Here is a 27,993-nt window from a genome sequence, read left to right as displayed (position 1 = left end):
ATGTTTTAATAGACCACTATGCTCCGGAAGCCGCCTAATGATATATTTCTACAATAAAAACCTCTAGATTTTTACATGAATTAACCATGTGCCGTTTAAAGTCCAATTTATTAGCGTAATTAGTGTCCATTCGTGATATCGGGAAGTTGGCACATTTTCACTAGTGTAGACATAGAGCAGGTGTGCCCAACCAGTGGCCCGCAGAGCCCTCTGATATGGCCCACGACCTCCTGCTCTGGGATGGAATAAAATAGAACACCGTTATTAAAGGTAAAGTTTATTACTAAAATTACAGTGTATATATGGGCATATCTGTTCTGCAGTGGTTACTGGGCTGCTTTCAAATTGATGCACCTGTGGATTACCTGCACCGAGCCAAAGACATCTATTACTTGCGAGTTTGGTGTGCTGAGAGTAGAGTGCGCTCTATAGAGCGGAGTGGTCTGCTATCCATCCACCCACTCCACTCGTGGCCTGCGACCGGTTACCAAGTCGCTTAAGTGAAATCGCCAATTAAAGTCCTCGTGCTCAAACATACAAAACTGTATGTCATATCGTCATCAGCAACTTCCTGACGATGGCCTATCCAATAGGCTGAAACACGTCAAGGTTGATTCACATCATCGCAACACACTTCCGCCCAAAAAAACATTCTGGAAATCGAGCAACAACCGTGGAAGTGTTTCACCATTTTCCATGGTCAGATTTCTCGGATAATATACCTGCTATTCACACTGGGTGGCAGGACATAGGCACCACTACATGGAAGTTGATTAAAAAATGTATTCCAAGTTTAAAATCATAGTAAAAAGGTACTGCGCAATGAAGTTTTTCTTGTCATATCTATCTGCATGAGGGACATTTATCCCAGACAACGCCAGTCTAGAGGAGATCTACAGGGGTTGCCCCACAAGTGCGTTTGACCATACTAGTGATAGATGGTCCACTCTGAGGGGTGAGTTTACATCTATGTGGGGGCACCGTGTCTGAGCACTTAAGTACAGATAACAACAAAACCTGGGGAATGCCCAGCGAAAAACCAAGCCTACTTACCGACCAGCTCGCAGAACCACCAATTAACCTGTCTAAAAGTATGCGTTAAAAACAGGGGTTTTGCTCGCACGCATTTGCAAACGCATGCGTGAGCCACAGAGCCGCACCAAGGCACCCTGTAATCTGTGGTCCTAACACTAAACAATGAGTGTCCCCACAATGGAGGCACATGCATTATAATGGATAGATAGGGGCAGGTGGACTGAAGGGGAGCCACCCCTCCTTAAAGGTGCAGGAGCACACCAAACACCCAGCATGTAGCACAATGGCTGCAAAGGTGTTGGTGCGCTGCTGGACCAATACAAGCACCACAGGTGAAACAAACGTGTCCAACGCCCCATCTATAGCTGGCCATAGCAGTAAGTAGCATTGGAAGGCTAAAGCAGATAACAAAACCTGGGGAATGCCCAGGGAAAAACCATGCCTACTTACCGACCAGCTCGCTTAAGTACAGAACTCTCCATCAATTTCTGGGAATGAGTACTTTATTTTGGGACTTTGAAATCTTTGTGATTGTTCCAGTTTTGTATGTTTGAACACAAGCACTTTAATTGGAGATTTATAAAAGTTCTAGCAACCTTTTGTTAGGTCGCCATAACACAATGTGGTTTAAATATAATACAGAAAACAGCGCTGTTCTCTCGTTTTTCAGTTTGCATTTGTAGATGGCTTACTCCTCCCATTCCCCTCTTACTGGCTACTCCTGAGCTGTCATAATTAAAGCATTTCCCCTTTTCCTGGGCAGGCTTGCCTGATAAGGGAGGCAGGGCCTCAGAAATGCATTGCTGCCTCCCATTCATCCCAGGTCTCTGCCAGCGTTGTTGTTAAGGCTTGAGCCACTGCCACCATTCCACCCTTGCTGCGGGTCCCTGCCTGTGCTCTACAGCCATTGTCCAGTCCATCCGGACAACGGCAGCCGTTTCCAAGTTTTACAAGTGTGTTCTTGCTTAAACAATGGGGTAGATTCAGGTACCTTTGCGCAGTTTTTACGGAGGCGCAGGGCAACGTTTTTGGGCTCGCGTAACGTTGTGAATCGGCGTTAGTATGCAATTTGCATACTATACGCTGAGCACAACGGGAACACCACCTAGCGGCCATCGCAAGAATGCAGCCCAAGATATGCGGGCATAAGAGCCTTATGCCACGCATATCTTAGGCTGCAGTCGGCGTAACGAGGTTCCTGAATCAGGAGCATTCGTTACGCCGGCGCAAGTAAGCAATTGCGCTGCATAACTATGGTTACGCAGGCGCAATTGCTCTCTGAATCCGGGCCAATGTTTTTATCCATGCCAATCTGGGGCCCTGCTCCATCCCCCCCCCCCCCCATAGCCAGAGGATTCCTGATTCTTTGAAAAGCTGCCAGTGACTGTAATCCTCAACATCCCCATTTAGCCGATTTCTCATCTACATTTGGAATTTTAAATTTTGGCATATTCCATCGTGCATTGAGCGCCGAATAGCTGGTCTTTGATCAAGCCTGATGTAATGACGCAACCCAAAAGCAGCAGTTTTCAAATATACACCATAGTTTGTAGACTAACTTTCACACAGACTAAATAACACACCAATTTGGGTTATTTTTACCAAAGAGTACCAGAATAAATTTTTGCCTAAATATTTGAAAAAAAGATTTGTTATAACATTTTACAAAAAAATAATTATTTTTCAAAATGGTCAGTATTTTTTATTCATATGGCAAAAAAAATAAGTGAATACCACCAAAAAGAAGCACTATTTCTGTGAAAAAAAGGATATACATTTCATTGATGTACAATGTTACATGACCCAGCAATTGTCAGTTAAAGTAGCATAGTGCTGAATAGCAAAATATGCCCTGGCCATAAAGGGGGTAAAACCTTTTGGTGGTCAAGTGGTTAAAGCGATTGTAAACGGACATGTAGGCAAATAATGCATTCTTGTATGCAGGCCAACTTATTGACATAATAGTTAACAATTTTTATTATCGATTAGTTAATTCGGCCCTACAATAAAACTTCTATTTCTGAAAGCATTCTTAATTTACAGCTATTTTTCACACCTGCCTAAAACTTTTGTACAGCAGTGTATGTTATATAAAGCCCAGTGTACAGAATGCATTGGTCAGGCGCATGAAATGTACTAGGGTTGTCCCGATACCGAGTATTAGCGGGAGTACTCGTACTCCCGCTAATACCGCCGATACTAAAATAGAATACTCTCCCCCCCCCCCCCCCCCGCGTTAATCACCGCGGCGCGGGGAACATTACAGCCAGCGTTCGTTTGAATAGCTGTTTTCCCCGCCTCGCTTATAGACACTCCCCCTTGGACGGATCTGTCCAATCACGAGCAAGGGGGAGTGTCTCTATACACAGCGCAGCAGGGAAAACAGCTATTCAAACGAACGCTGGCTGTAATGTTCCCCGCGCGGTTATTAACGCGGCATCACAGTAGGTACGGGGGACATGGCTGGATATGGGGGGGGACATGGCTGGATATGGGGGGGGGACATGGCTGGATATGGGGGGGGGACATGGCTGGATATGGGGGGGGGACATGGCTGGATATGGGGGGGGGACATGGCTGCAATATGTTTGGGGACATGGCTGCGTATATGGGGGGACATGGCTGCGTATATGGGGGGACATGGCTGCATATGTTTGGGGACATGGCTGCATATGTTTGGGGACATGGCTGCATATGTTTGGGGACATGGCTGCATATGTTTGGGGACATGGCTGCATATGTTTGGGGACATGGCTGCATATGTTTGGGGACATGGCTGCATATGTTTGGGGACATGGCTGCATATGTTTGGGGACATGGCTGCATATGTTTGGGGACATGGCTGCATATGTTTGGGGACATGGCTGCATATGTTTGGGGGGGACATGGCTGCATTTGGGGACACATTTAAAAAAAAAGTATCGGTATTGGCGAGTACATAAAAAAAAGTATCGGTACTCGTACTCGGTCCTAAAAAAGTGGTATCGGGACAACCCTAAAATGTACAACACAGGGTCTATCCTGCAGAACCTAGGAGTGTAAATCACACAGAGTACAGGGCTCAGGAGTGCATACTGTATGTGTTTAAACAAAAAACATTACTGATTGAGGGAAATTAAAATGAAATAAGCAGGTCTCCTTTAATACAAGGCATTTTCTCAAATATTTTTATTTATGCAAGCTCACCAAGTACAATTGCATATTTCGGTTTTATTAATAGAGCAAATATACAATTTTTTTTCTTAGTCATGTGCAGATGAGAAGTCACAAGCCCAATTTAATTTATTGCATAACATACATACATACATACAAATTACACCATTCTTGATGTTCTAAACAGATGGGGTCCTAAACCTTTTCACCATTGGGCAAAATTCTAATACAGCAAGTGATATGAAGTTTAAACAGTACTAGTACAAGTTCTAGTGGCCAAGTTCTACAATTGGAATAGAAAACCTGTTCTCCAGTAAGACTTGGAAAGAGTAGTTAGATCTTTGTACACCGCTTTCCTGTAAGTGTCCTTTTACTTTGCCAGGGGATATCATACACTACGAAAACACACTCAAGTTTCTGCAAAAAGAACAGGAAATAAAATAAATTAATAGTTCAAAATGTGTATAATACAGTTGTTGACTGCAATGACAAAATGCAGTTGCATCTACTTCTGAAAAATCTAGCGAGAAATTTAACAAAATTGAGCAACCAGAATCTGGAGCAGACTAATGGCAATCAGCTTCTTCCATCTTTAAATTTTCAAAGCTTAATTGAACAAGCTGAATATGAAAGCTGGATTGGTTGCCATGAACAGCTGCTACAGATTCTGGCTGCTAGAGTTTTGATACATGTTCCCCAAATTGTTATACGCTTATTTCAGAGCAGTCAACACATCAGCAGATACTGTCAAGTGGTAGTTCAAGTCCCCTCTCAGTGTAAGCATTCCCCTACCAAGAATTCTCAGGTGTTCTGGCATGAATTTAAGAAATCTGACCCCACACCTTTCCATTTCCTAACCTAGAGTCCATGAAGATGTCCCTCACAGTGCATGACATACAATGAGCTTGTGATGGAGGTGTGGGTGGGACAGAACACAGGCAGAGAGCAGGAGTGATCACAAGGCTCTTAATTGAAGAATCAGGGCCGGTAGAGAGTGGGCAAGGATTACAGATCAGAGTACACTGGCATGGCATTTGTTAAGTCCACAACACAGGGCAGTAGTCCGGACACACAAGGGTAGGTAGTGATATGGTAGAGCACCGGTAGCACAGCAAGCATTGAGCCCTAGAGGCACACGGCAACAATTTGGTACAGTAGGGACTTCGTCAAGAGTCACAGGGCAAACCACAGCCCATCTTTCTCAGCAGTTCCATGCATCTAACCCAGGGATCTCCAAACTACAGCCCTCCAGCTGTTGCGGAGCTACATGTCCCATGAGGCATTGAAAAAAAATCTGACATTCACCGACATGACTAGGCATGATGGGAATTGTAGTTCCTGAACTGGAGGGCCATAGTTTAAAGACCTCTGTAAATCTAGTCTCCTAGTGAGACCTGCAGCCATGAGCTCCTCTGTCCATCACTGAAGTACGCTCCTTTGTTAACTGGTACTTTGAATTCAACCAGAGACCTTCGCTCAGATCTGGCAGTTTTGAAGCATCAGACGGGGTTGTATAGGAGCCGTTTTCCCAGCGATTGCAGAGAGGGGAGCAGACAGCCAGATGATCAGAGTGCCGAGGAATATCACAGCTTTCATTTCAATTGCCGCGTGTTCCCCGCACTCGCCGTCACATACAGCCCCTCCTCCTTGTCCGGGGACTTTGACAGACAGATCACCTGCCTATTCCAGAGATGATTGACGCATACCAATTTTCCCCAGCCAGGAGGCGAGTCTGTATGTAATGGTAAATGGCGGGAACATACTGCAATTAAAAAAATTAAAGCTGTGATGTTCCTCGGTGCTCTGATCATCCGGGCTCCAATTCCTCTTCTCTCTTCCCCTGCACAGGTAGGCTGCATTGGTGGACATGGATAAAGTTGTATTCATTTTTATAACAATTCTGCATAAAACATTTAAGTGTCATTTCATGAGATAAGGGCATGTTTAGGGGCAGGGCAACTGGTGGCGAGTAACCCTTGAGGCCTGGCTAGTAGCTCAGGACTTGAAATTTTGAGCCCTGACCTACTGTTCCCCCTGTAACGACAGAGGAACTTGCAAACCAAATTAGGCAGATAAGTCGTCTTCGTTACACACTGCATCAAAGATGGTCAGTTTCTTAAAACAAACACATTTTTGGACCTCTGTTACAGAGGTAATAGTGAGGTTTTGAGATAGACAGGGTTTGGATGCCATATATTGCAGTACAGTATAGGAAAAGTATTCATAGACCCTGGGTTATAGGCTCATACCCTCAGATGACTGGACACGCCCTGGATGCCTTCCCTATAACCCTACTCCACTCAGGCTTAAAAATTTGTAGCAACTCCGAAATATAGAATTTATGGGCAAGTCAAAATTCTTCTTATCCTAATGGAACAATACAGGGCACAGGTTGAGTATCCATAGACCCTGGGACATCCCCAAGCAATGAATGAAAAGGGTGGGCAACAACTAGGCAAACAGAACCATACCAACAGGCCCAACAAAAACTAGAGCCAGAAAGCTGCATCTGCAGAAGATTGGAAATGCACCAGGTAGAACCTTGGTAAGGTAATGAACAAAGACTGTATGTGAACTCACTGCAAAAGTATATTCCCATGGGCAAGAGGTGTAAAAGGCTAAAAATTAAACCTCTCACGGCCAATGTAAAAAACAAAAAAAACAAAAGCCATCAAAACTTAAAAAAAAAAAATGTATATATAAAAATGAAGGAACACTATAGTTGTTTAAATGTTACACTGTCTGCACCCTACAGATATTAAAGGAACATATTGCCAATAATCACAAGGGCTTCCCTAACCACAGTTTGTCTAAGCATTACGATTTATGTCATAACAAATCTGAGGGAGGCATCCTTTTATGGATATTGATACATTTTGCCCCAATTGGAGGGGTAGTTATATGAAGCTCAAGGCCCAATGGATATATTTGAAAAATTCATATAAACCCTTCGGTCTCAATGTATAGTGGGGATGTGAACGCTTTCATAAATAGTTAAAGCTACTCCGCTTTATAAAATCTTTTCATTATGAATTTCTTAAAAAAAAAAAAAAATTATATTAATTATATATATATATATATATATATATATATATATATATATATATATATATATATATTCAATGGTTTGTAAATACACACATTTGTTTTTAATCATTTTTGTTTTAAATTAAAATTTTTATATAGAATATTTTTATTTTAGTAATGAACTTTTCCAACCACAAGACATTGACATCCCGAGATATCAGTGGTGGCAAAAGATTTTTTTTATTTTATTTATTTAAATTTTATTATCCAACGTTTCCCCTTCTGTATCATATAATTTTCATGAAATATATGGCGATTTGATATTTCCAAATTATATTATTTTGTAACATCTGGACCAGGTTTCCCTTTTAGCATTTCCGATCCTAGCCTTCTATATGTTGTTCAGATTCTGGCATCCCTTCCGGTTCGGGGCTCTTACACAATTCCAGCCTTTGGAGCACAGTTAGACACCTTTCAAACCGAGGCACTTTACAGGTGCTATAGCGCTAAAAATAACGCCTCTTCTCTCACTCCAGTGTGAAAGCCCGAGGGCTTTTACACCTGAGCTGTGCACTGGCAGGATGCTCAAAAAAGTCCTGCAAGCAGCTTCTTTGAGGCGCTTTAAGAGCGATGTATACACCACTCTTAACCACTTCCCGACCGCCGCATGTATATGTACGTCCACAGAATGGCACGTACAGGCAAATGGGCGTACAGGTACGTCCTTGCCTTTCCGTGGGTCGGGGGTCAGGACGATCAGGACCCCCCCCCGCTACATGCGGCGGTCAGATTCCCGCGGGGAGCGATCCGGGACGACGGCACGGCTATTCGTTTATAGCCGCTCCGTCGCGATCGCTCCCCGGAGCTGAAGAACGAGGAGAGCCGTATGTAAACACGGCTTCCCCGTGCTTCACTGTGGCGGCTGCATCGATCGAGTCATCCCTTTTATAGGGAGACTCGATCGATGACGTCAGTCCTACAGCCACACCCCCCTACAGTTGTAAACACACACTAGGTGAACCCTAACTCCTACAGCGCCCCCTGTGGTTAACTCCCAAACTGCAACTGTCATTTTCACAATAAACAATGCAATTTAAATTCATTTTTTGCTGTGAAAATGACAATGGTCCCAAAAATGTGTCAAAATTGTCCGCCATAATGTCGCAGTCACGAGGGAAAAAAAAAAAAAAAAAAAAAAAAAAAAAAAAAAAAAAAAAAAATCGCTGATCGCCGCCAATAGTAGTAAAAAAAAATTATTAATAAAAATGCAATAAAACTATCCCCTATTTTGTAAACGCTGTAAATTTTGCGCAAACCAACCGATAAACGCTTATTGCGATTTTTTTTTACCAAAAATAGGAAGAATACGTATCGGCCTAAACTGAGGGAAAAAAAATGTTATATATGTTTTTGGGGGATATTTATTACAGCAAAAAGTAAATATTGCATTTTTTTCAAAATTGTCGCTCTATTTTTGTTTAAAGCGCAAAAAATAAAAACCGCAGAGGTGATCAAATACCACCAAAAGAAAGCTCTATTTGTGGGGAAAAAAGGACGCCAATTTTGTTTGGGAGCCTCGTCGCACGAGCGCGCAATTGTCTGTTAAAGCGACGCAGTGCCGAATTGTAAAAATGCCTTTGGGCATTTAGCAGCATATTGGTCCGAAGCTTAAGTGGTTTAAAACACCCCTGCCCATTGAAATCAATGGGCAGTGCCGCCGAAACGCCGGCAAAGCGCCACTGCAGCAGCGCTTTTAACCCTAGCGATTTACTGCTGCTTAGCGTGAAAGTGCCCTTAGAATTGGAGGCAGATATATATATATATATATATATATATATATATATATATATATATATATATATATATATATATATATATATATACACACACACACTACAGAACAAAAGTTTGGACACACCTTCTCATTCAAAGAGTTTTCTTTATTTTCATGACTATACTCCCAAACAACCTGCCGGTCAGGCAGCCCTTCCTTTCCAGCCCTCAGTGTGTGAGTGTGAGTATATATATATATATATATATATATATATATAACCAAAGTTTGGACACACCTTCTCATTCAATGAGTTTTCTTTATTTTCATGACTATGAAAATTGTAGATTCACACTGAAGGCATCAAAACTATGAATTAACACATGTGGAATTATACATAACAAAAAAGTGTGAAACAACTGAAAATATATTTCATATTCTAGGTTCTTCCACCTTTTGCAGCAGACACATCTCTAGAACTGTTAAGAGGAGATAGTGTAAATCAGGCCTTCATGGTAGAATATCTGCTAGGAAACCACTGCTAAAGAAAGGCAACAAGCAGAAGAGACTTGTTTGGGCTAAAGAACACAATGAATGGACATTAGACCAGTGGAAATCTGTGCTTTGGTCTGATGAGTCCAAACTTGAGATCTTTGGTTCCAACCCCCGTGTCTTTGTGCGACGCAGAAAAGGTGAACGGATGGACTCTACATGCCTGGTTCCCACCGTGAAGCATGGAGGAGGAGGTGTGATGGTGTGGGGGGGCTTTGCTGGTGACACTGTTGGGGGTTTATTCAAAATTTAAGGCATACTGAACCAGCATGGCTACCACAGCGTCTTGCAGCGGCATGCTATTCCATCCGGTTTGCGTTTAGTTGGACCATCATTTATTTTTCAACAGGACAATGACCCCAAACACACCTCCAGGCTGTGTAAGGGCTATTTGACCAAGAAGGAGAGTGATGGGGTGCTGCGCCAGGTGACTACCTCTTGAAGCTCATCAAGAGAATGCCAAGAGTGTCCCAAGCAGTAATCAAAGCAAAAGGTGGTTACTTTGAAGAACCTAGAATATGAAATATATTTTCAGTTGTTTCACACTTTTTTGTTATGTATAATTTCCACATTTGTTAATTCATAGTTTTGGTGCCTTCAGTGTGAATCTACAATTTTTATAGTCATGAAAATAAAGAAAAAACTCTTTGAATGAGAAGGTGTCCAAACTTTTGGATAGATTATATATATATATATATATATATATATATATATATATATATATATATATATATATATATACACACACATACACACACACACACACATACACACACACACACACACACACAGGGCTGGAAAGGAAGGGCTGCCTGGGAGCAAGGGGGGGTGGGGGGGGACGAGCACCGCTGACCGGCAGGTTGTATGGGAGTCCTACCAGTGCTCGTGGAGGAGAGGAGAGAGCCAGCTGGGTGATTCATTTTAATAGCAGAATGTTCCCCGCACTCGCCGTCACACACAGCCCTGGTCCCGGGGAATTTGAGGACATGGGTGAGGCTGCATTGGTGAGCATGGATAAAGTTGCTTAATTCTGCATAAAACATTTAAGTGTCATTTCATAATATAATTTATGAGGGCGTGTTTAGGGGAGGGGCAAGGTAGGGGTTGGATGGGACAACTGGTGGCGAGTAACCCTTGAGGCCTAGCTAGTAGCTCAGGACTTGAAATGTTGAGCCCTGTGTGTGTGTGTAAAAAAATATATATATAATTAAAATAAAGAAAAGTTGAGCGGACTGATGACCACGCCCCAATGACTTTGTGATGAAATGGGTTGGGTGGAGCCTGATCATGTGACGTTACCATGCACGGAAGTCGGCCATTTTGTTGGTTGGAAAAGCATGGATACTTTCTGCTTTAGTCAGAATATTAGGTCCTGCTAGATCACTTCAGGTTGGCAATTTTGTAGGTATATCTATGTAAAACATTAAAGTGCCTATACTGTTTAAAAACCAGTAATGTACGGTCTCATCCTGCTCTGCACATGCTCAGTTGCTCTCCATTTGTAGGCACCGAGTTTGTAGAGACCGATCTGCGGACAGCCTTAAAAAAAAAAAAAACCCACACAACAGAATTAAACCATCCAGTCCTTTACAGCCAAGGTAGCTGCTTCTGTTTGAACTGCACCTGTGATTAGTTACGACACCAGCCATTTGATGGTCCTAATGTTTGGTTGGAGGACACAATCAAATGCGACAGTTTGCATTTCCAACATTCTAGGAATAAAACTTTTTTTCATAGTGGTAAAAGAAACATGTTTTGTTTTACGATTTACTGCTGGGGCTTTAACAAAATGGCAGCCTCTAGCAAGGAAAAAACAGGAGCAATGCTAGAGGCAATTTACAGCACAAAATAATTTTGGTAGCATAATTAATGTAGAATGTATGTTCCTTGCTAAAAAAACATCTATCAAGTTGTTGGTTTTACTTTGAATAAAATGTAGACCTGTTTTTAAATACTACGCAATGAGGTTTTACCCGTTTTAATATTGCTTCTGGTGGAGTGTAACCGGTCCCAAGGATTTTAACATACTAGGAGGCTACTCTAGATGCACCGATAGAGGCTGATGCTTAATTGAGCACTGCTGACCGCTTTCTTTAGGGGTCCACAACAGAGGGTAAGAGGCATGTAGTGCTGTGATACCCATGGAAGACATCTGCAGATCACTCTGTTATTAGTGCACTTTTACAATGGGACTGTGATGGACTTTATGAAAGCACTGCATAATGAACAAAGACTATATGTAAACTCACTGCAAAGTATATTCACATGGGCAATAAGTTTAAAAGGCTAAACAGTTAAAGCTATAAATAAGAGCTTTGTGGGGGGGGGGGGGGGGGGGGGGGAATAAAAAAAAAAAGGGATGGAGGGAGGATATATTGTAACATTTAAACAATGGTGGTGTTCCTAAGAATAAAACATAATATATAAAAAAGGAATTTAAAGGCCACAAAAATTTAAAAATTAACAGATTGCAAAAGATAGGACAAACTCCCCAAAAAATCTTCAAATATATGAATAGTAAAATGATCAGATCGGAGCATGTAGGATCTTTACAAAATCTGGAGTGGGCGACTGGAGACAGAGGGCAAATTAAATACTTTCTTCAGCTCTGTGTATACAAAAGAACATGGGAGAGCTCATGTCCATAAAGGGGATGGTATTGACAACCCCAAAATTATCTATAATGGCTCAAAATTGATATGGTCCAGAAATATTTAGATGGAATAAAAAAGGTGAATAAAGCACCTGTAAAAAAAATTTAAGCAACAGTATTGATTCATGAAAGACAGAAGTTTAGATGTAGTAAAGGGGATTCACCCCTCAATGTTTTCCCAGTTACGCATTAATACATCTGAAGTACCAAGAGGTATTCTGGAATGAAGACAATTATATATGCATTTCCCTCCCAAGCTTTGTATATCTCTACTGGGATGAGTGGGGAAGGAACAAATTATATAATCCAGGGCTCAACAAATCCCAGGCGCCAGGTCGCCATGGCGACTAGAAATAGGGTCCTGGCGACTTGAATTGGAAGGGGGCAAAAAAAAAAAAAAAAAAAAAAAAAATTTTTTTTTTTGAGCTGGCGCCATCTGGTGGTGGCCGTTGGTATTACAAGTTAAGAATTACAAGTTAAACAGCAATTCTAATGTTGTTTTTCACTATTTTCACTGCCATCTTCTTCCCTCTAATTAGAACCCCCAAACATTATATATATTTTTTATCCTAACACCCTAGAGAATAAAATGGCGATCGTTGCAATACTTTCTGTCACGCCGTATTTGCGCAGCGGTCTTACAAGCGCACTTTTTTTGTGAAAAAATGACACTTTTTTTCATTAAAAAAATAAGACACCAGTAAAGTTATCCCCATTTTTTTTTATATTATGAAAGATAATGTTACGCCGAGTAAATTCATACCCAACATGTCACGCTTCAAAGGAAAAAAGGTTGTTGCGCTAAAAATAATAAATCTAAACAATAATTGAAAAATATACAGTTCTGAAGCCAATATCTAGATTTGATGTGATATTAAAAAAGAAAATGGTTGCAGTCCCAATACATCCACCGAAATAAAGTTCATATAGGAGTGGCAGTGTTGAAAAACAAGTATAGAAAAAAACACCTGGAACCAGTAAAAAATTGGGAGGCTTACCAGATGGCAAGCAGTATGTGCTTGCGACTGCAAACCCCAGTCAGGGCCTTTAAAGTAGTCCTCACAGGGGAAGATGGAAAAGGGAGAGGATTCTTGAAGTCTCCACCGGAAGCCGGATTAATGAGCCATATCATAGGAAAAATATTGCAATGGTGAAGTACGTTTGATCAGCACACATGTAGAAAAAAAGTGACTTTTAGTACCACCATCACCAGCACCCTATATATAGGAGGCTTACCAGAACGAATAAGAACAACAGCAAGTGGCTAAAACCCTAGCCTGGGCCTTTGATTCCTGGGCTGTGATGATAGTCCTACGTGTTCTCCGTATTCAGTGAGTACATAAAGGGAGTGATAGAGCCCACATAGTGAAGTAAGTTCAAATATTGCGTTTAATAATAAAAAGGTTGCACTTACAGAGTAAATGGGAATAAAAACAGAGAGAAGCCGGCCGGCTCGGAACAAACGCCCGTCCACTCTACACAACACGTCCTGCGTCAGCACGCTACCTTCCCAGGGAAGGTAGCGTGCTGACGCAGGACGTGTTGTGTAGAGTGGACGGGCGTTTGTTCCGAGCCGGCCGGCTTCTCTCTGTTTTTATTCCCATTTACTCTGTAAGTGCAACCTTTTTATTATTAAACGCAATATTTGAACTTACTTCACTATGTGGGCTCTATCACTCCCTTTATGTACTCACTGAATACGGAGAACACGTAGGACTATCATCACAGCCCAGGAATCAAAGGCCCAGGCTAGGGTTTTAGCCACTTGCTGTTTGTTCTTATTCGTTCTGGTAAGCCTCCTATATATAGGGTGCTGGTGATGGTGGTACTAAAAGTCACTTTTTTTCTACATGTGTGCTGATCAAACGTACTTCACCATTGCAATATTTTTCCTATGATATGGCTCATTAATCCGGCTTCCGGTGGAGACTTCAAGAATCCTCTCCCTTTTCCATCTTCCCCTGTGAGGACTACTTTAAAGGCCCTGACTGGGGTTTGCAGTCGCAAGCACATACTGCTTGCCATCTGGTAAGCCTCCCAATTTTTTACTGGTTCCAGGTGTTTTTTTCTATACTTGTTTTTCAACACTGCCACTCCTATATGAACTTTATTTCGGTGGATGTATTGGGACTGCAACCATTTTCTTTTTTAATATCACATCAAATCTAGATATTGGCTTCAGAACTGTATATTTTTCAATTATTGTTTAGATTTATTATTTTTAGCGCAACAACCTTTTTTCCTCTGTTCTATGCTGTTGTGTTTTGTATTGACACTTCGCTGTTGCAGCTCTATTAGCAATTTATTGTTAGTGTTTTTTTAATATTTCTTAGCGCGGTTTTTTTCTTTCTATGTCACGCTTCAAAATTGCGTCCGCTCGTGGAATGCCGACAAACTTTTACCCTTTAAAATCTTCATAGGCGACGTTTAAAAAAAATCTACAGGTTGCATGTTTTGAGTTACAGAGGAGGTCTAGGGCTAGAATTATTGCTCTCGCTCTACCAATCACAGCGATACCTCACGTGTGGTCTGAACACCGTTTACATATGCGGGCGCTGCTCACGTATGTGTTCGCTTCTGCGCGCAAGCTCGTCGGGACGGGGTGCGTTTTCTGGCTCCTAACTTTTTTACCTGGCTCCTAGATTCCAAGCAAATTTGTCAACCCCTGATATAATCTCATTGCTTGATACTTTTTATATATTTCAGTGTTTCCTTATGGTCTAATTTTTATGTTTGATTTTCTCACACGAAAGTCTAATATGTGGATGATGATACATCAAATAAAATTTTAAAATACACTCTTCTGTGCTGTAAATGAATCATCTCCGGTTTTATAATGAGCAATAGGATGCAATGTGGACGAAGTATACTTGAATTTTGCAAAATCGGATTTTCCTATAAGATTTCTTTTTCCTATAGTCAGCTCTCAATCTTTTGCTGCCGAAAATTCCAACAGCAAAAGTCAGATGGAGCATACACACAGTCGGAATTTCCGTTCAAAAGCTCACTTCGGACTTTTGTTAGCGGAATTTCTGATCGTGTGTACGGGGGCATTACTCTGAAAAGGTTATTAGTGGTATACCCCAAGGTTTAGTGTTTTGACCATTAGTTAATAGATTTATAAATGATATAGGGTCTGGGATTAAAAGTAGCATTTCAGTCTTTGCAGAGCCAACCACAATGCACTTTTTAATTGGGCAACTATGTGGTAGATTAGGTTTAATGTTGCTTAATGTAAGATTATGCACTTAGGGGCCAAGATGATATATGCATCCATCATACATACTAGGAGGAGCACAACTGGGGGAATAGTGGAGAAGAATCTGGGCGTTCTGGTAGATCATAAGCTTAATAGCATGCAATGCCAAGCTTCAGTTTCTTGTATGGAGAAAATTTTGCCCCTGTAGAAATCTAGACCATGCAGTTCAGTTTTGGGCACCAGCTCACAAAAAGGGATATTGGAAGAACATGCAGAGAGGGGCAACCAACCTGATAAGAGGCATTGAGGACTAAAGATTAGAAAAACTGAATTTATTTTAATTTGAGACAGGGGGGGGGGGGGATAATCAACATGTATAAAACATCAGTGGTCCATATAGTGAACTTTGTGTTATTCACTTTAAAAGGTCATCACAGAGGACAAAGGGGGCACTCTTTACATCTACAGGAAAGGAGATTTAAATCTCCAAATACAGAAAGGTTTCTTCACAGTAAGAAAACAAAAATCTCCTGCGCTCTGATGTGTAAACACGTAGTGTAGGCCAGTCTTATGGCAAGGTCTATAGTCTTGCAGCCCTTCTCAGAACAATGGGTGTTCATATGGCTAAAGAGAAAAAAAAAAAAAAGAAAAAAGGAGGGCGCACCGACCTAGTGCATTACCTCATAAAAATGTTTATTATTTAAAATAGAATAAAAAAAAAAATGGTCCTACTTACAAAACGGGCTTAGGTATAACAAGCTGGCTCTCTTGGCCCCTACAAATGGGACTTGATGACGAAAGAGTCAGACGGTAACTCAAAACGTCACCCGTATACCCAAGCCCGTTTGAGTAGGACCATTGCTTTTATTCTATTTTAAATAAACATTTTTATATGCGGTAATGCACTAGGTCGGTGCGCCCTCATTTTCTTTTCTTCACAGCAAGAGCTGTGAATATGTGGAATAGACCTCCCTCAAGAGCCGGTTCTGGCCAGCTCAGTAGATCGCTTTAAAAAAACATAGCTAGGTACCTGGTAACTCTGAGAAGTCTTCCAGGGCAGCATCTGAGAGATGTTTCCTGTTACAGGTGGGAGGAGCCTAACTCCACCATTATAAAATTTAGTGATCATATATGCGTGCCTTAGGCTTATTGGGAGTTCCTTCTGTGCTTTATTAATACTATGTATCTGAGTAAAGGTTCTGTACCGTTGCTTAGGGTGGGAACTAGTGCTGCCCTGGGAAACTTCTCTGAAAAAGTTACCAGGTGCCTTTTTTCTCTAAATCGTCTTCCAGGGCAGCATCTGAGAGGAGGTAGCAAGAAATACTTACTAGGGAGGTGACAAAGCCTGCAGCACTTTGCGACTGAATGTCTGATCCTGACTGGACAGAGAGAGGTGTTAATGCCTCACAAAAGATACTGAATCTTGACCATGTCTCTGCCCTGCTCCAATGTTGCTCCTGCCCTATCTGCAACCAAGGAGGCCTTGACCCCACTTTGCATATGTCTCTTTTCTTGCTGTTTATTGAAGCTGGAAGAGAGGGAACAACAACATTTTGTGTTCTGTGAAAGGTTGAACAAACCTTTGGTAGAAAGGCTGGGTCTGGTGAAAGGACCATTTTTATCCAACTGGATTGAACAGTAGGGTTTCATCATTAAACCCTTATTCCGCTTACCCTTCTAGTCGACACTAGAGCCACCAAGAGTACCGTTTTTAAACGAAAGGTATTTATCCAAATATTTTTCAATTTTATTAAGTTTTTCAGGAATGAGCTAGGTCAACATATCAGGGCAGTATTACACTGTGGTGGGGGGGGGGGGGGGGTCGCAGCCTCAAAATGAGCACATAAAAAATGTAGGTATGTTAAACAACATGTAATGAACAGATCTAATGCATCTCCCATGCTCAGTACTGCGGAGATGTGTGTGTCCAGGGCTGCCATCTTTCAGCCAAATATTTTTCTAGTGGATCGAATTGAGGAGTAGCCCTTTAAGAACTGTGGAGAATTCCCAGACTCGGTTGGGCTCTGCTGGCCTAGATCTTAAACGCAAGAAGGAATCTTTTTATAGGTGGGTCTTCTGCCAGTCTAATGTTCAGGAAGGAAGATAAAGCTGCCACTTTGACGTTGAGTGGCATGGGAGATTTTTGTCAGCCCCTTCCTGTGGGAAGTCTAAAATTGCAAGGATAATTCCTCTGTCCGGGCTTCCTTTGCTTTCGTTCCACGAGACAAACTTCTTACTCACTTTTTCATAAATGGCTCTGGTGACCTTTTCTGCTGGCCAAAATGGTGTCGATAACTCTGTCCGACAGCCCGTTCCTCCAACTTCACCCTCAGTAACCAGGCCAAAAGCTTCATGACCTTGCAATTCGGGTGGTTGATTGGCCCTTGGGATAGGAGATCTGGTACATCTGGCAGTGTTAAGTGTGGTTGGACACTTCAAGGTTTTTCCATGCTCTCTGGGACCAATAAAGCTTGAAGATCACCGTTGCTTTTTCTTCCCTGATCTTTAGTATTAAGGTGGTCAGAGGAAATGCATTACACGGATGGTATTACAAACTTTGGCTGAACGCATCTAAGGGATCCAGAGAGAAGAGTTGTGTGACTTTTGCATTGATCTTTGAAGCAAACAGGTCCACCTCTGGAACCCCCCCTCCAAGTTTGAATGATCCAAGAGAAGATTGGTTGATTTAGCGTCCACTCCATCTGTTTTATCACATTTCGACTTAGGAAGTCTGTCAGGGTGTTGTCTATTCCCTTCAGATGGACAGCGGAGATGGAGCTTATGTTTGATTCGGCCCATGATGGTATCACTTGTCAGCCCCATTCGTTGGAGACTTTGTTCCTCCTCATCCGTTTAGATATGCCTTTGTTGTGGCGTTGTTTGACTGGATTCTGACATCTTTGCCCTGAATTATTGCTTGAAACGACCCAAGGGTTTTCTCTACAGCTTTTAACCTCCCTCATATTTGAGGAGGTTTGGAGACCAGTAGGAATTCCGTTCCCCATGTGCAAAGATCCGTCATGTGCCACCGAAGCGCTCTCTTGACCAAGCGTGGAACTAAAATGGTCTTATCCAGAGACATTGGACTGCCAGCAGATTCTGCAGAGGTCTCGTGTGTAGCTGTGCCCAGGGATGGTCAGAATCAAGGATGTCGTTAGTCCTAGTGCCACCATTCCCTGCCTGATGGTCATAGGACTAATGACATCCTTGATTCTGGCCATCACCTGGGCACAGCTACAATTTTTAGGGTCTTTTCTGGTCTGGGACCAATTGAGATTTTTCGGCGCTTAGTATCCATTCTAGGTCTTGCAAGTAGGAGGTGCTCGTCCGCAGATTGGCTGTCAGGCCAAAAAGGCAAGGAAATGTACTGTAGGTGCAGGGTAGTCGCTGGCCCCCTGGCAAATCTTGGGTATCTTTGATGGTTTCTTTTTTATTGGCACATGGAGATAGGCGTCTTGCAAGTCTATCGCGGCCCTAAAGACTCCTGATTGAATAGTAGGATTCCATCCTGAACATCTTGTACGTTATCTTTTTGTTCAGCAGTTTGAGGTTCAGTATCAGTCTTAAATTTCCCTCATGGTTTCTTTCTCCCAAATATGTGCAAGTAAAAAAACTTTTCTTCTCCCAGTGGGACAGGGCAAATCAGTTTCGGAGTCAGTACATTTTCCAGCAAGGATAGAAGGCCTCTGCATGGTCTTTGTTTCTTGGAAGCATTATTGAGTAGCGAGTAGACCTCTGCTACTGTTTAGAACAATTTTTTGCTGTGGCGTTGCTCCACTGCTCAGCAAAGGCCGCCAATCTGCCCCCCCCCGACCGGGAGCCCATCATTGTTTTTTGTTTCTAGTAAAAGAAGGATTCAGCATGAAGTGTTCCTTGCCTTTTCTTTTTTGCGGGGTACACTGCTTTTTTTGCTCCCGCTTTATTGAATCTTAAAAAAAAAAAAAAAAAAAAAAATTTACTTTTTCCTTGGTGTATCCCTTTCCAGCAATTCTTGCAGTGGAGTCAGCCATACTAAGAGTACGAATGGAGCATATAGACAAAATTGCCGGATTCAGGTTCGCTACTCCCCATGCTTTTTTTTTTAGCAGTGTTTCTATTTTCTTGTCCATAGGGTCATCGAGGGTCCCCAAGTCATCAAGTCCCCAAGTCAGCCTTAGCTAGGTCAGCCTTGTTTGCAACCCTAGAGAGGCACCCACCTTGGGACATTTTGCCCAGGTTTGTGTCCTCCTCTGAGAAGGGGTACCTGTGTTTGACTGCGGCTAGTGTTTGCTAGTAGTTTATGGCTCATCCCATTCCTTTTTGATTGTGTCTTTCAAGGTTTGGTGTACCGGTAATGTTCCCGGTATTCTGGGTTGCAGGCCCCTGTACATTTTGTCATGCAAAGAGTTCTGCACTTTTTTGTTCCTTGATGCCCAGGGTATCTGCAATAGCCCACAGTAGATTTTCAGTGTCTTCTGAAGGGAAGAGTACCTTCCGATGCTGCTTCTCCCTCTTCTGAAACCAAGCATAGACCATCTTTCGATTCCAAACATGGGTCATCCGAATCCGCTTCCTGCTCTGCTTGATCCACCGCAAGAAGGGAGGGATGCTCTGCTAGTAGACAGGGCACTGGCCTGGCTAGTACACAGGGCACTGGCCTGGCTAGTACATGCTGGAACCTTCTTTTTTCTCTATGGCCGAGCGCAATGGTCCAATTGTGCTGGTGTTTTAATTTCCTTCTTGAAGAAATCAGGCATATCCTTAAAGTGGTTGTACACCCTGTACAACCACTTTTACCTACAGATAAGCCTATATTAAGGCTTACCTGTAGGTGCTGGAAATATTTCCTAAACCTCCATGGTTTAGGAGACATTTGCAAGAAAGTTGTGCGCTGGTATCTACGGCGCATGCGCACTTTAGAAAGGGCAGATCATAAAGGGGACATGCCGTGACTGACGGCTTCCATGTGCGGGAGTGATGTCACATGACCCCGGCCGGGTCACAGAGCTAGAGTTCGCAGCCACATAAGGAAGAGGGGTGAACATGGACGCTCTCTGCCAGTGGGGACAGCAGTGACATCGCAGGCTTTGGTTTCAGGTAAGTGAACCATAACGGGCTACTATGCGATGCATAGTAGCCCATTATGCTTTATCTTTGCAGGGAAATAAAGAGGAAGTAAGTCCCATCGGGGGTTTACTTCCTCTTTAATGAAGCCATGCGATTCCTTGGCAACTATTTTGTTAATGCTTTACTGGCAGAGCGTTTTTTTTTCCCCAGCTCATGCCTTGCTGCTGGTCTTTTGCTCTTTTCTCTTCTGGGGCCCCTGCCTGAAAATAAGCACAAGGGGACCCAAGTGAGATTAGGCGGTTGCTGTACCCCAACGCAGTGTAACCTTCGGGGTGAGATTAAGACAGAGGTGACCCTGGAGTGCTCTAGCTTACCTTGGAGCTTTCCTGGTTCACAGGATCTGGGGGGGCAGGGCGTAGAAGCGTCCAACACATGGTCAGCCGCGCAGACACTGCCTAGTGCCCTTTCATCTGCTTCCTTCCCCAGCTCCAGCCCAGTCCCTAGCTGACCCCCCCGCAGGTTGGTGGACACATATCTGCATCCTTATAGCACTTCCCCGGTGTCCTCAGAGCTTCCTTGCTTTATCAATTATGTTTTATCTTTTTCATTGCGCAGCGAAACCTTAAGTGACATCATCTGCTGGGTGCAGCTTCCATCTGGAGGACATCCTTGCCTCCACCAAGATGGCTGCTAACTGGAAGTTGTCTGACAGAAGTGACTCTGAGGCTGTAAATTATGCAACATTTTCTGCCCCGCCATCTTGCTGCTCCCGTCCCAGACATCTGGGGGAGGTGGGGGGAGCCTGGGATGCATGCTGCTGTGCCCTTTCAGCTGGGGGGGGGGGGGGTTGTAGATCCCTCTTTGGAAATTAAACCTTGGGGCAAAATGAGCGAGCTGGCTCTGGTGCTGCCCCTGACCCGACACTGCCCAGGCCCCACAGGACCAGATGTTTTGGAACTACATTTTACATGATGCACTGCCATCACTGACCTAGGCTTTCCGAGCGGTAGTTCCCCCCCTCCCCACAGTTTTCTGGGACATGTCACATGCGCTGCAGGCATGCGCAGTGGGCACCCGGCTGCAAGCTGTCACAGCCAGGTGCCTACAGCCCTGGCTTTAAAGCAGTATGGAATGTATAAACAGACGTTTAGGAGCATTTGGGGTTTTTTCAGCAGCCCCTGAACTCAACTCAATGTTTCTTATGGGTACATGTACACTCAGGCCTTTATAGTAGTTTAGAAGCAGTTGCGGTTAGAGGTTAGCATATTTTTTATTTTATTTTTTTAAGCAAAAAATTTGCATTCAGGATGGTAGTTCAGGGGCATTTGTAACAGCTTGTAAAACACATCTAAATGCAGTCAATCATTTATAAGGAGTTTTCATGTATAGGCGTTTTTCAATGGAGAATCATATCTGACCATTAGCAATGTTAAAAAAAAAAAAAAAAAAAAATCAAACAAAAAACTTTCCAGAACCCTTGTATATTGTGGGTTGGGAGAGAGGGAGATTTTTTCCTGCATTGTATGCATTTGGGAGGGTCTACTGAACTGTAAAATCTGTTATCTGTCAAAAAAATGCTTTAACTGCAAACTTGCATAAATGCAGCATGTAAACGTAACAAAACAGACGTTTTTAATCATCGGTTACTAGCTGTCAAGTTCCAGCATTCAGAAAAGGGTTTTCAAATGTCCTGTGTACATTAGACCTTACAGACATTTTAAATGGCTAAAATCTTACAAAAAAATTTTTTTTCCCCAAAAAAAATAATTGTCAGTGTTTTTTTGACAAGCATTTATTATTATTCAAACCTGCAGTGTTATACTGTATATTAGAAAGGAAGTAATGAAAACAAGTCACCTTAAGCTTCGAGCCGGTTAGCAATGGACAAGGTTTATTAATGTAGCCTTTACTCTTCTTGCATGCTGTTTTTCCCAGCACCAGGGTCAGTTTATAGTTCATCCCAGAAACGACCTAAACAAGTATAATGTAATAAAATGAGAATCAAGTATTACTGGAGTATTCCATACTTCAAGACATAAAAATCATGAAGTCCACACAAAGTGACCCAAAGGCTAGGTTCACACTACCGCAAACTCCACCGCCTCTCTGAAAGACAATCCGCAGTCAACTGGGGTAAAGCAGCGGCTTACAGGAGTTTAGGACATAAAGAGATCAAAGACCTATTTGTGCTGCCACTATCCCTGGGATAAATTGACCCCCCCCCCAATTGGGACTTTAAGGGCAACAACTTAAAAGTCTATAAAAAGTAATTTATTCAGATTTTATACAAAATATACAAAAGCATTAAAAACCATGAACAGTGCGATGGTGCGTGAACTCCCACGAGGGTCCAGAAGAATCCAAAGCGTTTCGGGACACCGTCCCTTCATCAGGGGTCAATATCCAGGTGGGATTTCACTATGTAATGCAAATGACATAATTTTAGGCTATTATACATTTAAGTATTATTTGTCTGTACATAAAGGAGCATCAAAAGCACAGTAATCACATGGTGCAGAAATAATACCCAATCAAAACACTGTAAAGACTCATGGCTGGATAGGCGAGTCCCCAGGGAAGACAAAGATGCCACTCCTGCATCCAGTGTTGTGATTGGGTAGGATTTCTGCACCATGTGATTACTGTGCTTTTAATGCTCCTTTATGTACAGACAAATAATGCTTAAATGTATAATAGCCTAAAATTATGTCATTTGCATTATATAGTATGATCCCGCCTGGATATTAGCCCCTGACGTAGGGACGGTGTCCCGAAACGCGTTGGGCTCTTCTGGACCCTCGTGGGAGTTCACACACCATCGCACTGTTCACGTTTATAGTGCTTTTTTATATTTTGTATAAAATCCGAATAAATTACAATAGTTTAGGAAGCAATACTTCTAAATCCGTGTTTTTTTTGCTGGGCGTTTATCTGGATGGTGATTTGCATTGAACTATTATGTCGCAACCTCCAGCCAAGCGTTTGCAGCTCTCTTCTATTGACTTCAATAGGTGGGTGTGAAAAGTGGTGTTGCTGTGAAACTCGACAAGCCAAATTAAAGTTGCCACAGCTGCAAATCAAAGCACCTCTGCTGTGGCATTTGTACAAACTCAAAACAGTCAGTTCATCTGTGCGAACAAGGCCTTAAAGGGGTTGTAAAGGTTTGTTTTTTATTTTCTATATAGGTTCCTTTAAGCTAGTGCATTGTTGGTTCACTTACCTTTTCCTTCCATTTCCCTTCCAAATGTTTTTTTTCCTTTGTCTGAATTTCTCACTTCCTGTTCCTCCTCAGTAAGGTGTTCAGTAAGCGGTTCTAAATGACTTTCCACCGCTCGGATGATGGTGGAAAGCTTACTGAGGAGAAACAGGAAGTGAGAAATTCAAAACAAAGAAAACAAACATTTAGAAGGGAAATGGAAGGAAAAGGTAAGTGAACCAACAATGCACAAGCTTAAAGGAACCTATTTAGAAAATAAAAGACGAACCTTTACAACCCCTTTAAGCCCAGGTTCAGCTGAACTCACATGATGTCACTCCCGCCTGTCAGTGCCGATTTCAGCCGCAATTTCAGAGACATCTGTGCAGGTTTCTGTAATGTAAATCGCGGGCCGAAATCGCAAAAAGTAGTACAGAATCTACTTTTTGAAATCAGTGCAGCAGATGTGATGTTGCACCAATTAGGATGGTGACATTGCCATCAAAATGCACCGGTGTGAAGTGGACCAGGGCTAAAGGATAAGGTTACCTATTGACAAAAAAACAATAATAATAAAATGTATTTATTATTTTTGTTGCAGAAGCCTGTAAAGCATTGCACCAGCGATCAGCAGATCACCAATACAAGGACAGATCTGGAGGAGACCTGCATGGTATTGGCTTGCTTAGATCTCGTACAAGCAAGCCAATACATTCTGACAGGAAGACTCAATGAACCATCACAGCGCCAGAGGAGTTCACTGAAAACTACAAGCCGACAGCCGCAAAGACTGCCAGACCTTGTAGTTTTCCCGTTCACAGAGGACTGTGAATGAGTGACGCAAGCGGGTAGGCAGAGTCCCGCTTAGCCGCATCTTTTTTATTGTGGCAGCGGACACAGGGGGGGCAGATTCAGATAGAGATACGACGGCGTATCTCTGAGATCCGACGGTCGGATCTATGCGTCTGATTCATAGAATCAGGTTACGCATAGATCTCCCTAAGATCCGACAGGTGTAAGTGACTTACACCATCGGATCTTAGGCTGCATTCTCCCGCTGGGTGGCGCTTCTGTTTATATACGCGACGAATATGCAAATGAGGAGATCCGCCGATTCAGAAACAAACGTCCGCCCATCGCTTTTTTTTTACGTTGTTTGCGTTCGGCTTTTTCTGGCGGATAGTTACCCCTGCTATATGCGGCGTATCCTATGTTAAGTATGGCCGTTGTTCCCGCGCCGAGTTTTGCATTTTTTACGTCGTTGCGAATACGGATGGACGTAATTTACGTACACGTCGAAACCAATGACGTCCTAGCGACGTCATTTGGAGCAATGCACGCTGGGAAATTTAGCCGGCGGCGCATGCGCAGTACGATCGGCGCGGGGACGCGCCCGATTTAAATAGTAAACTGCCCCTAGCCGTGGGATTTATGATCCGCCGGCGCAACTTTAGAGGCAAGTGCTTTCTGAATACAGCACTTGCCTCAAAAACTTGCGCTGGCGGATCGTAAATAAGATAGATCAGCGGATCTAAAGATCCGCTGATCTATCTGAATCTACCCCAGGGAGATCTTCCCCAGTCTGCTGTCTCAGCAGGGAAAGCAGACTAGTTGCTATGGCAGTTGAGACAGACAGTCTCATACCCTTTTAAACACTGGTTAGGCACACACAGTTAACCCTCTGATCACCCTAGATGTTTAAACCCTTCCCAGCCAGTGTCATTAGTACAGTGCATAGGTTTAACACGGATCACTTTATTAGTGTCACCGGTTCTTGCAAAGTGTCAGCCTGTCCGCTGCAATATCGCAGTCCTGCTATAACTTACTGATTGCCACCATTACTAGTATAAAACACAACTCCAATATGTCACTCCAACTCCAATACACACACACACAGTGAGGGAGATTTACTAAAGCTGGTGCACTCAGAATCTGGTGTAGCTGTTCATGGTCGCCAATCCGCTTCTAAATTTCAGCTTGTTCAATTAAGCTTTGACATTAAAACCTGGAAGTTGATTGGTTTCTATGCAGAGATGCACCGGATTTTGCACTTATTAGTAAATCATCCCCTTAGTTTGTAGACTGCAAAATAAAATTATAATATATATCTCCATCTAAAAAAAAAAAAAAAAAAAAAAAAATTACATATAAACACGTGGGGGCAGGTTCTCTTTCCTCCGTGTACACTGTATACACACACACACACACACACACACACACACATATAAACACTGGTGCGAACAGGTGCTCTTTCCCCCATGTACAGTGTACACACATATAAACACTGGTGGGGACAGGTTCTCTTTCCTCCATGTACAGGCCAGGGTATATACACACACACACACATAAACACTGGTGGGGACAGGTTCTCTTTCCTCCATGTACACTGTATACACACACACACACACACACATAAACACTGGTGCGAACAGGTGCTCTTTCCTCCATGTTACAGTGTACACACACACACACATATAAACACTGGTGGGGACAGGTTCTCTTTCCCCCATGTACAGGCCAGGGTATACACACAATATATATATATATATATATATATATATATATATATATATATATATATATATATATATATATATATATAAACACTGGTGGGGACAGGTTCTCTTCCTCCATGTACACTGTACACACACACACATATATAAACACTGGTGGGGACAGGTTCTCTTTCCCCCATGTACAGTGTACACACATATATAAACACTGGTGGGGACAGGTTCTCTTTCCTCCATGTACACTGTATACACACACATAAACACTGGTGCGAACAGGTGCTCTTTCCTCCATGTACAGTGTACACACACACACACATAAACACTGGTGGGGACAGGTTCTCTTTCCTCCATGTACAGGGTAGGTACACACACATATAAACACTGGTGGGGACAGATTCTCTTTCCCCCATGTACAGGGTACACATATATATATATATATATATACACTGGTGGGGACAGGTGCTCTTTCCTCCATGTACAGGGTAGGTACACACACACATATATAAACACTGGTGGGGACAGGTTCTCTTTCCTCCATGTACAGGGTAGGTACACACACATATAAACACTGGTGGGGACAGATTCTCTTTCCCCCATGTACAGGGTACACATATATATATATATATATATATACACTGGTGGGGACAGGTGCTCTTTCCTCCATGTACAGGGTAGGTACACACACATATATAAACACTGGTGGGGACAGGTTCTCTTTCCTCCATGTACAGGGTAGGTACACACACATATAAACACTGGTGGGGACAGATTCTCTTTCCCCCATGTACAGGGTACACACACATTACCTGCTGCTTGGCATCCTTCAGCGATACCATTGTGTAGACGGAGTCACCATTGCTCTGGAGATTATATTGGGATACGCTGAACTCCGCTATGTCTTTCAATTCCTCGCTGTTCGTATCAGCGGCGCTCCACCCGCCTAACAGAGCAGCCCAGCCGAGGGACAGGAGCGCGCACAGCACGGCGCTCATTACCGCCTGAGAAGCCATGCTCGTGTCTGCCGTCCTCTCCGCTCCGCACTGTTATCACTGAGCTGTGTGGGGGAGGGAGGGACGGAGGTCTCCGAGCTATGATGTAGACGTGTCCAGTGTAGTAATGATGACAGACACATCAGGAAGGTGATAGGTTCATGGAGATGGTAATGGACGCACAGTCAATTAACCCCTTGCTTCCTTTCCTGCCCAGACCAATTCATAGCTTTCTTTGAATGACAATTGGGCGGTCATACAACACGGTCCCATATGAAATGTTTACTATTTTTTCTGTCACACAAATAGAGCTTTCTTTTGGTGGTATTTGCAAAAAAAAAAGAAAAAAGTAAGTAAATAGCAGTGCTCTGCAAGTACCCTTCAACCTGCACTTGTGGTGGGTTAAAGCGGAGCTCCACCCAAAGATGGAACTTCCCGCTTCATCCACTCCTCACCCCCTCACATGCCACATTTGGCATGTAATTGTTTAAATTTAATTCACCCAAAAAAAATGTTTTAAATTAGATCTAGCATACTAATGATAGTAAGGACATTTATTTTTGGGAGGTCATTTTTTTTCCCTCTGTACATACCTTTATATCCTGATTTTGTCCAGGGCTTCCAGGTTCCGATGACTGCGGCACTGGGCGTTCCTATCCTTCGGTTCGATGATTGACGGCTTGTGAAACAGGTCCCCTGTGGCACAACGCGCGTCAACAGATCTCTGGAAATAGCCGAGCTGCGAGTCGGCACTATACGGCGCCTGCGCAGTCAGCTCTACACGGCAGGCGCAGGCGCCGTATAGTGCCGACTCGCAGCTGGTGACGCGCATTGTGCGACAGGTCACCTGTTTCACAAG

The 27,993-nt window shown here is 42.9% G+C and overlaps 1 protein-coding gene across 1 annotated transcript; it reads right to left on the bottom strand.

Annotated features, from left to right (window-relative positions):
* Positions 1-4,179: 4,179 nt before the first annotated feature.
* Positions 4,180-27,226, bottom strand: CST6 (cystatin E/M). The gene is made up of 3 exons (XM_040328843.1): positions 26,952-27,226; positions 22,294-22,407; positions 4,180-4,605 (listed from the first exon to the last, which is right to left on the bottom strand). The coding sequence occupies exons 1-3, from the start codon at positions 27,153-27,155 to the stop codon at positions 4,522-4,524; spliced, it is 402 nt and encodes a 133-aa protein (XP_040184777.1). The 5' UTR covers positions 27,156-27,226; the 3' UTR covers positions 4,180-4,521.
* Between the last annotated feature and the right edge of the window lie 767 nt (positions 27,227-27,993).

Source organism: Rana temporaria, chromosome 11 (assembly GCF_905171775.1).
Source record: "Rana temporaria chromosome 11, aRanTem1.1, whole genome shotgun sequence".
Classification (NCBI taxonomy): Eukaryota; Metazoa; Chordata; class Amphibia; order Anura; family Ranidae; genus Rana; species Rana temporaria.
This window is presented reverse-complemented; position numbering and strand designations above follow the sequence as displayed.